At 36.0% G+C, this 10,876-nt stretch overlaps 2 protein-coding genes across 3 annotated transcripts in view; both read left to right on the top strand.

Annotated features, from left to right (window-relative positions):
- The first annotated feature begins 2,572 nt into the window (after positions 1–2,572).
- Positions 2,573–4,180, top strand: LOC116013592. 2 transcript variants are annotated; one of them, XM_031253438.1, is made up of 3 exons: positions 2,573–2,839; positions 3,266–3,434; positions 3,532–4,180. In XM_031253438.1, the coding sequence occupies exons 2-3, from the start codon at positions 3,354–3,356 to the stop codon at positions 3,961–3,963; spliced, it is 513 nt and encodes a 170-aa protein (XP_031109298.1). In that variant the 5' UTR covers positions 2,573–2,839; positions 3,266–3,353; the 3' UTR covers positions 3,964–4,180. The 2 variants fall into 2 exon arrangements, with proteins under 2 accessions (XP_031109298.1, XP_031109297.1); XM_031253437.1 differs by having other exon boundaries at positions 2,577–2,839; positions 3,499–4,180.
- Positions 4,181–6,244: 2,064 nt separating this feature from the next.
- Positions 6,245–10,876, top strand: part of LOC116013591 (casein kinase II subunit alpha-2-like) — a 7,443-nt gene continuing 2,811 nt past the window's right edge. The window contains exons 1-6 of the mRNA XM_031253436.1: positions 6,245–7,711; positions 8,317–8,678; positions 9,352–9,481; positions 9,840–10,034; positions 10,146–10,303; positions 10,614–10,704. Coding sequence (XP_031109296.1) covers positions 8,509–8,678; positions 9,352–9,481; positions 9,840–10,034; positions 10,146–10,303; positions 10,614–10,704 — 744 coding nt within the window. The 5' untranslated portion in view covers positions 6,245–7,711; positions 8,317–8,508. The remainder of the gene's footprint in view (positions 7,712–8,316; positions 8,679–9,351; positions 9,482–9,839; positions 10,035–10,145; positions 10,304–10,613; positions 10,705–10,876) is intronic.

The raw sequence follows: 10,876 nt of genomic DNA on the forward strand, positions 1-10,876 counted from the left end.
GAATACAAAAATAATCCATAATGCATATTTAAATAGTTACTACCAAGTTTACAATTAAAAATATTCATGTATGAAATTGAGGAAGATATGATATGGTGGTTTATTTGGCAGTACGTTGTTGTAAAAGAAAGAGAAGAAGAGTACGTGTGGATAGAGAGCCACCAATTCATAGGATAGGATAGAACTACATAAGTATCTCATTCTCGTCTTTGCATACTAAATATGGAGACAAAATATGTGGAAAAGTATATATATGAACAGCATAGCATGCATGTATATAGTTATCAATTATTTAAAGAAAATATGGGAGATTTATTTATATTGTCATAGTAATATCTGATGGGATACATTTTCATGTTAAAATTCATGTTTTCATTCCTTCTTTCTTTGTATTTACAATATAATTTTATATCAATTTATAATGAATAATTCAATATGATGATTTTCTGGGTGAATTAATTTTCATAATCAATACCTTTTAATTTTATATTATTATTATTATGCCTTTCTCAACTTTCATTTCATGCATGCATGCATGAAACTTACCGGGCAAACTAAAAAATTAATTTAAATAAATTAAAAAATTTATCTAATGCACTAATAATATTTATGTTTGAACTTAAAATTAATTTAAAAGAATGAATTTCTTCTTTAAAAAATTCTTCAATCCGAAATTTTTTACCTTCAATGTTTCTCTCCTTACATAGAATTATATTTATAATTTGACAATTAAATTCTTTATTTTTTAAATTAATGGTGGGGTCAACCAATTCATGAGTATCACTAATTATATATTAAAAAAATAATATCCGTGCATTGCACGGGCAATATACTAGTTAAGTAACATCATGATAGAAAATATTAGCAGACAAATTTGGAGGGGAAAATATCATTTTTCCTATAAAAAAAATATAGATATAACAAAAATACATGAATGAAATTTAACAAAAAAAAAAAAAAACAAAACAAAACAAAAAAAAAAGATACAAACCCGTGGCTAAGATTTTAGCCTTTTAGGAAAGCCGTACAATAGGACCCGCTGGGCGCTACCTTCCACCGGCAACGCGTGCTTCAATGTCCCAATCTTCTTCTTTTTTGCTTTCCTTCATTTCACCATTCATGTCTCTCCAATCTCCTCTCATATCTTTCCTTATATTACTTTTTATTTTGATTTAAGATTCGCAATACTTATTTGAATATATATATTTTTCGTGAAACTTATTTTGATTCATAGAATCATAGTTGACAAACTCAAATCAAAAAAATTAATAGACAACTTATATTGTCTATACAAAAAATCATAAGGAACGTACTATATTGGGTGTAACTTTCATAGTGTAGTTGTCAAATTTTTGTTCACAATTTATCACCTAAGTGTCAACTAAGCTGACCGTATAAGCTACTACTTTTTTTATTAGTACTAGATCTAGTTTGTTTATATGATTCAATTAAATAAGTATGGATTAATCATTAATACACTTACTAATAAAGTTGGAGGTTGTTACTTACGAACATAACTCTGGTCGAATTTACATTAGATCAAACTACACATATGAAGACAAGCTAAAGCTAGTCATGGTGATATTCTAAGCCACATGGTCGAAATCCTGACCATTGGATCTCATTACATATCGCTCTCGTCCCCTCCACATGCTCCTTTTGATAGCCATGATTAGTGGAACCACAAATGTATGCTCCTCAGCCCTCTCAATATATCTTTTTTTATTCCAAATTTCAATTCCTATTTTTAAAATTATCCAAATTCAACTTTTCAAAATGATTTATAATTTTAAGATAACCTTTAGGTCAAATATTTCGAATTCTAAATTAAACAAATATAATAATAATTTTGAGCTTTTCTCAAAAAAAATAAAAAATAAATAAATAATTTTGAGCTTAAACTTAATTTTATTAAGATTAAGTTGCCAACATACATTATTAAAATTTTAATTAGAATCAAATTTCATATAATTAAACATAAAACAACAACAACAACAACTACTACTACTATTTTTTTAGTTTATAGTTCTCGAACCCAGTTAGAAGGTAGTATCTGTTCATCATAACTACCTTCTCAAACTACTGAACTCATAACCTCCTATTTGATAAACTAGTTTAGTTCAAGCTGCAAACCTATAAATTCAAACTGAACTATAGTCATCTATGATGAATGGACTAAATGTGAATACCCTATAATTAAGGGGGTGAGTCAGATATTTCAATAAAAAAATGTATCTGGATAAACTTGAGTTAAACTGGATGATTAGTGCATGTACACACAGCGTACGGCTAAGATGGAATGGTGCGAGGGAGAGACAGTGATCATAAGATCCGGATTGAATTCACAGGTGGTCTGATGGGTATTGTCGAGACAACTGTGCAGAAGCAATATATAATTCTGGGCATGCATGTGATTCTTAGTTGTTACCTTAATTAAGTAGTGCGAAATCGCCCGGCATTTCTGATCCACGTAAACACCCATCATTAATGCTTAATTAATTAACACTAATCAAACCTTAATTAATTAGCTTATAATTTTCCCAGGATATATATGATCCCATATTTAATATGACCTACCTGCATTGGTGGACTTGTCTAGGGGGCATCCATCTCTTTCACAAAACTGGAATGTTATTGGCCACGGCACTGGGATTTGTTTCTACTCTTCTTCCCATCATCATCACATCCCCAGCAAATACTGCTTTGATTTCTGTGTGTAAAACCCACAACCTTAAAATTCTTCCTCGTCATCAGTACTAGGATTAGTTGTTGTTCTTATCCACTTCATCTTCTGGGCTACCCCCTACTCTCACAGCTATCTATCACAAGATTCTTCAAGGTATGAGCCTAATCTCTGATTCTTGATTTCTATGCTGTAGTTTAATTTCTAAAGAATATTTGCTTGTGTTTCTTAAATGCAGACATCATTAAAAAAAAAACATCTTAATTATGACCAAATTAGCATAATCAAGTAGATTAGGAATATGGTTTGCAGAATAGGCAGGCAGGCTGCAGGAACATCATATCATGATTATTCTGGCTGTCATATATTAATTGTTAAGTTTGAACTTTAAAGGGGAAATGGTTGAAATGTGGGTTGACATTGACCTGGTGGAGAGAGGTTTATGTTGGTGAAATATCTATCAAATGTTGCATCATCACAAGGCAGAAACTGTTATGATGACAGTGAAATTATTGTGCCATGCTGAGATATTTGATAATGGCATGTGTGGATTTAACCACCCTTTTTTCTGCTTTTTTATAGCCCAAGGTGTATAAAGGGAGACATAAACTCAGAGGAGGGGCTGCAACTGCCAAGAAAAACCCCAGAATTCTGCAGGTTTTTTACTGCAATGGAAAAGCTTGTTAATCCATATGATAAGGAATCTATGAAGATGGCCATGTTAAAGCATGAGGAAACCTTCAGATACCAGGTACTGGGCTGTCTTTTCATGGTTTGTTTTCTCTTTTGAGGTGATTTTAACCATTTGCATCCAGGTTTATGAGCTTCATCGTCTGTATCGAATCCAGAAGGGGCTAATGAAGAACATTGCAGAGCAAAAAAGGCAGCAAGAAAGCCAGGGTGCCAAGAAAGCTGCAATTACCACCAATTCAAATGACAAGCAGGATTCCAGCAAGGGGACTGCAGAAGAGTGCATTGGGGAGTCTGGCGATCTGGGAATCGAAGACGAGAGCGAGCTGGAGCTGACATTAGGCCCGTCGTGTTACAATCGCAGGAGGAAAGCAGCAGAGGCGGCTTCAGATTCTGCTCTCAGCTTTTCCTCTTCCTCCTCAGATTCTAGCCATGTGAGAAGGAGCAGTTCAGGGAAGGCTGAGTCAAATCTTGTTGGTGAAATAAAAAGCAGATCCAATAATGCTCCTGCTGCAGAGCAGTTTAGACAAGATAAAATGAAGAGCCACCCTCCTTGGCTTTTCCAGTTCTTGAGCCTAAACATGACTTGAATTGAAGTTTGAAAAACAGATGAGAAAGCAGGAGATCAGAATTCAGATGATCATAACATGCTAGACTAGCTTCTGTGATTGTTAATTGTGTGCAGTTTTTTCTTTCTATGAGTAGAGCCTTTTTCACAGTTCTCAATTGTCCATTTCTTTGCTTTACTAACACGGATTGGAGCCAAGAAAATGGCTCAGATTTGAACAGATAAACACCACAATTGTCTATATCTGAAAATATCTACAGGGAATCTCATGAGTTGTCCCACATGTGAAGAGGGATCGAAATGCACTAACCCCAAGAGCCCGTCTGACTCACAATCTATCATTCAGGAATTAACTGAGCTGCTCGTGCAAACAAATCACAATCTCTTTATACAGATTTTACCCAGTTACATGTTTGAATTGTCTGCTAGCTAGTATTAGTTGGACTAAAGATTTTCAATGATTTTCCTCCAAGATTCCCTCTAATACCTGCGATCTCCCCAGAAAACTTCAATCTTGCAAGAATTATTGTTCAACCCACATAATAGGAACAAACTGGGAGGAATCTGATGCAGACCCAAATTTTCTTTTAGTATTTTTTATCGAATGAGCAAAGCAAAACATTGTTTAGTTTTCCTCAACTAACATTTGATCCTGTTTAATGTTCATGCTCCACCTACCACGTGGAACCAGACGTGAATAGGAAAGCTCGAGCCTTCGAGATTGTCTCCCACCAAACGAACATCAGATTCCAAGTCCAAATAGAAAATGCTTCTGGGCAGCATAGTTTTTATCCTGATGTAATGTTTGGATTGAGTTGAATGCATCTGAATCTTCTATGGGGAAAGCTTTAAGAAACATCCATTATTGAAAAGCATCATCATTTTTATATTATCTTCTTTAGTGTCATGATTTGGCTGCAGAATTGAATTGAGGCCAATGAATGCTAGGTTGTCCCCAGATTCTGTTATTTTCGTTTAATTACAAAAGACGAAATTTCCTCACATCCACATAGGGGTGAACAAATGGTAGGTCGGTTACATAATCGACCGAAAAATCAATTGAAATTTTTGACCGTCATGACCGACCGAAGTAAATACTACAACCGATCACCATCTATTTCGGTCAGTTATGCCGATTACCGAAAAACCAAAAAAATAATAAATAATTTAATTTCACAAATCGTATATAGAATACTATTTCGATTGAAACCAGGACGCAACCTTAAAGTTATTTCTATCACTTCGTAGAAATTCAAGAAAATTCAAAGCCTTCGTGGATTCGCCATCAGTAGGACAGTAGATACACAATATAAAAAAAATGAGGCAATCTGGGAACTTCATCCACAGTCCACAACTCTACATACACAGAAACAGAGCTCTCAAGGAAACCCCAGAATGGCGAATCCAAAAAGGGTCCTCTTGTTATGCAGTGATTATGTGAGATTTACAAGGTTGCGAATCAGAATTGCTTGTTGGGTTATTGAATATTTAGATTGGCTAAATATTATTTGTTATGGCTATTGGCAGATTAGAAGGCTATTAGCAACACTATTGTGTGTGTTATCGGTCACCGATCGATAACCGAAAGTCAAGAACCGCCAAATAATCAAAATACCAAATAATTGAAATTTTTTTAACTTCAATAATCGAAACCGACCGAAAATCAAATTTTTCGGTCGGTTCGGTTATCCGTTATCGGACGGTTAATCGATATTTTGCTCACCTCTACATTCACATCTCGACTTGTTAGGACAGTGAAGAGATAAATTAAGACTAGTGTGGCTCACAAGGAGCTTATCACATTGTGCGTAACTCTAATATTACCATTGCCAAAACTGGATGAGGTGTCATTACTCACAATCTATTGTCTAAAAATCAATTGAGTTATTTGTGTGGATTCAGATTCTCTCACCCCTAGAACCTCATACATGATCCGTCATAATAGCGAAGAAATAAATCATGGTTAATGACGACAAGGAACCCTTACTACATAGTAACTCTAATAGTGTGGTTATCATGATTCTCATTTATTTTATTCACAGTTTACCACTCACAAATTAACTGAGCTACACGACGACACAAATTTCAGTTCTTTTTCTTACGCTATTCTTAACTCAGAAATTTCTCTCACTTTTTAAAATGGGTCCACTCTCACATTATCAAATTTGCACATTCTTCCCTATTTGTTCTACATCCCAGCAATATTCTCTCACTTTCAAAAGTTGTCCAACTTTCATATTATATTATAAATATAATAACTAAATATATAATAGGAAATAAAAAAGATTAAAAAAAAAAGTACACAAATAAGATTTACCATGTTTTTTCTCCCACTTTTTTTATTTTCCCTCCTCTTGCTAATTTAGCAATTTATCTCTCTTATTGCAACACACATGGCATTAAATAATAATTAAAAAAAACTCTCTCTTACCACATAGATTAGAAAAGGATGATTGATAGGGTTGAGAACAACCTTAGTGCTTTTATCTAAGAGCATCCATAATAGGAGTTTATTCACGATTTTTTAGAAAATGGGTGCCAACATGGAGGAGAGAGGGGGTAAAAATGAACTCCTACAGAACAATAGTTATTTCAGAAAAGTGGGACCCACGGTCATTTACTCCAGCCTCGCACGCCGTGCGTGGCTGTCACACATGCGCCCAGCGGTAATTTTTTATTTTTATATAAAATCATATTTGTTTTATTTTTTTCTCAGTACCGAGGTCTTTCACATGATGCAAGCTGGTGATAAATGCTTCGTACTCCGCATCGTTGTTGGTTGGTGCGAACTAAAATACTAAGGCATAATAGATTTTGAATCACTTCGGGATGGTGACGACTTTGCCTCCGCCTGCTCCCTTCTTATTGCTTGACCCGTCCGTGGCGGATTTGCACCATGAGTCGTCAGGGGCGGTGAGAATAGGTTGGCCGGTCTCTCGGGTTATGTACTCCACGACAAAATTGGCTAGGGCTTAACCTTTGATGGCTGGGCGAGGTGCATACTCAATCGCGAACTGGGTGAGCATCATGGCCCACTTAATCAGTCGTCCGGATGATGTGGATATCCGGAGGATAACGCCGATAGGCTGATAAGTGAGTACCTGGACTACTCTCCCTTGAAAGTATGATGTGAGCTTCCTCGCAGCGATGTATAATGCAAAACTAAACTTCTCTAGCTGGGAGTACCGAACCTCGGGTCCTTGCAGAGCATGGCTAACATAATACACATGCCTCTGAATACACAGCAATATGAAGTCTTGATAAAGAGCTCTCGCCCGGAGCGAGGAATGTAGCACGTTGGTCGCGGTGCAATCATTTAATGGTTCAATTTCTCCCATGGCACTCTTCCACCGATCAATGAAAACTGGTAGTGGTTCACCCTCCTCGTTGCTTAGCCTTTTCGAGGTAAGTAAAGTGCTTCTTTACTACCTTTGACATCGCAAATCGGCATATAAATTTTCGCGCGAGGTCGGCGAAGCTAGATGTCAAGCCCGACTCCAATGTCTTGAACCAATCAGCGGCCCTTCCTGTCAACGTGGAATAGAATGCTCTGCACATTACAACATCAGATACCCCCATCATCAACATGTTGTCGTAATAAGAGTTGATATGTTCCTCGGGGTCGGTTTTGCAATTGTAATCCTTGTTCCCTAGAACACGCAAATCGATGGGGTATTGCTGCTCCATGATTTCGGGCATGAAAGGGGTACGAAGCAGAGTTGTCTCCAATTCAGCAGGTCGGGAGTCCGCTTGTTCTTTTCTTCTTTTGGGTAAACTACTTCTTCTTCCTAGCTTCTCCCGATGATGCTTCATCACCTTGACTGGTTTCTGGAAAAAAAAAATCAGTACAAACCAGATTGATTTTGTCAAAAATCAGTAAAAACTAGGATGTTTTTAACAGATACTACATTGTAACCGAGTCAGTAGAACTCAAAAAAAAACAAAAAAACTAGGATGTTTTCGCCAGAAACTAGTCTAGTTTGGTTTCCGACGGAAACTAGTCTAGTTTCTACTGATTTTCGACGAAAATCAGTTTGGTTTGTACTGGTTTCATCCGAAACAAATATTTTTTTTATAAATATTTTGTTTGTTATTTTGAAAAAAAAAAATAGTTGGGCAAAACATACATGTTGTCAAATCTTTTTTAGTTAACAACAATTATAATTTTAATTATACAACTCTGTTTATTTTATTTTCAAGAAAATAAACTAAACACAGTTTTCATGAATGCAACCAAACACGAGAAATGAAAATATTTTTTGAAAAATAATTCATATTCTAAAAAATATTTTCCTGATTTCTAAACGCACCCTAATTATTATTATTATTATTATTATTATTATTTACAGAAGTGAATATTAAGAAATAATTTTAGGAGGTAAAGTAGAAGAAAGCGAGGCGCGTTGATATCATCGCTTGTGGGACGGGAGGGTGATGAGCAGTGAGAAGCGGGCTGGCGGCGGTGGCGTCACCGGAGAGAAGCGGGCAGCTTTTTTTCCGTTTATTTCTCGTATGTGCCATCATAGCTCTGCGTGCGCCGATTGCGGAACACCCTAACCTCCGCCGCATGCCGCCGTCCTGTGCCCAAAGTAAGCAATCGTCGTCAACCGGCTTCCTTAACTTGTCGGAGGCAGGGATTGCGAAGAGAGCCATGTCGGAAGCTCGAGTATACGCCGATGTCAACGTGCTTCGTCCTCGGGAGTACTGGGACTACGACTCCTTCACTGTTCAGTGGGGGTAAGTATTCCACTTTCTGAAATGCAGCAATGAGCTTTAAGGCATAATCACATTTGATCAATTTCTGATCTTCATAGATAGAATGGGGAAATTCAAATGTTTTGCATACTTGAAAACGCATTGTAATCTTGAATGGCAAATCTTTAGCTGTTCTATTGTTAGGTTCCCTGTTCATAGCTTGTTAGCAATCTGTTGTTCATCTGCTCTTTTGAGTGCTTTTTATTTTATTTTATTTTATTTATTTACTTTTATGGAGTTACAGGGAGGGTGTACATCGGTAAACTCAGTTTGTTATCCTAGAGCTAAACTAGCTTAAGTTGTTCATAGCTGATTGGCACAAACTAAGAAGTTTAATAGGCTGCTCCTCTCATGCGAGTCGAACTTGTAACATTGTAATTATTAAGCCAAAAACTAGCTTATCCTAGTGCAATTTCCTTCTTTGCAATCTTAGTATGTGTTTCATTGCCTTGCTAAACTGAATGTGTTTTGTGGAACCAATTTCAGGCACAAAGGTAAGCATGTTCCTTCCTTACATATGATCCGTTGGTAGTTAAGAACTTAACATGTGGATTTGAAGACAAAGAATGATGGTTCTCATTATGCTTTCCATCCTTGTGTCTGTTTTTTGACAGTACCAGGATTTGCATGTTAATGTTTGGTATTATTATTTCAGTAATCAGGATGACTACAAAATCATTCGAAAAGTTGGAAGAGGAAAGTACAGTGAAGTTTATGAGGGAATAAGTGTTAGTAGCAACGAGAAGTGCATAATTAAGATTCTGAAGCCGGTTAAGAAGAAAAAGGTTGGGAAACTTCTTTATCTCTTGCCATTGCAGATAATATTTGTATGGGGAAGGCTAATGAAAGTTAATTCTTTGTGATTCATTTATAGAAATGGTAAAGGAAGAATGCTATTAATATTCTGGTTAAGAGTGTTCTCTTTTAGATGCACATTCTATTTTTGCCTTTTAAACATCTTCACAGTTCCATTATTGCCTTTATAGAGCATTACATGTTGTATCTAAAGAAACATTTCTTCTCTTTAAATTGAATATCGATTTGATCATGTGCATTGCATAATCTTTCTTTTCCTTTTCGTTTGAACTCTGAAATGGTCCATGTGAAGTGTTGACACACGTTTAATTTCGTAATCAATCACAGATAAAGAGAGAGATCAAAATATTGCAAAACCTCTATGGTGGACCAAATATTGTCAAACTTCTCAACACCGTCAGGGATCAGCACTCAAAAGCTCCAAGCTTGATATTTGAGTATGTGAACAGTATGGATTTCAAGGTTTTATACTCCAAATTAACAGATTATGACATAAGTTACTACATATATGAGCTTCTCGAGGTAAGAGTGTAGGATTAAATAGGTGCGTTTATTTTTCCCTTCTCTAAGATGATCTTAAGTTGACACTTCTAGAGGAAAAATGAAAATTTTAAATTCTTGATGAAACTGCAGGCTTTAGACTATTGTCATTCGCGGGGAATAATGCATAGAGATGTCAAGCCTCATAATGTTATGATAGACCATGAGTTGCGAAAGCTTCGTTTGATTGATTGGGGGCTTGCTGAATTTTACCACCCAGGAAAGAAATATAATGTACGTGTGGCTTCAAGGTACGAACTAACTCCTATGTGTAAAGGCAGGGCCTTTCAAAAACCTACAATAAATCTGTTACTACCCTCAACTCAATACTGCATACCATAGTAGTCAGGGTAACTTTACTAAGGGAAAAGGGGGGACTTGCTTGTTACTTCAAGTCAACCACATGACGCTGTAAAATAACTTAAGATGTAAAGCAGTAGGGCTTGAAAATGTGTCAAACTATTAATGATGTTCCTTTCCTTTTCGGGTGAGGTTTCTTTTACTTTCTAACAGTTTGAACTGTTATGCATGCTGAAATCATTATGAAATACTATTTTACAGGTACTTTAAGGGTCCCGAACTTCTGGTTGACTTGCAAGACTATGACTATTCTTTGGATATGTGGAGCCTTGGCTGCATGTTTGCCGGAATGGTAAGAATTCATCTATATTCATGTTATCCTGTTCTCTATTCATATATAAATGTCGAGACTGTCCTAGGCTGGGGACATCCAGAATTATTATGAGGATTAGAAAATGAGCTTGAATTTTAATTCTTTTGTGTTTTTTTTCTATTCTTTTGCCTTTTTTTTTTTTTTTTTTTTT

This window comes from Ipomoea triloba, chromosome 3 (genome assembly GCF_003576645.1).
Source record: "Ipomoea triloba cultivar NCNSP0323 chromosome 3, ASM357664v1".
NCBI classification, from domain to species: Eukaryota; Viridiplantae; Streptophyta; class Magnoliopsida; order Solanales; family Convolvulaceae; genus Ipomoea; species Ipomoea triloba.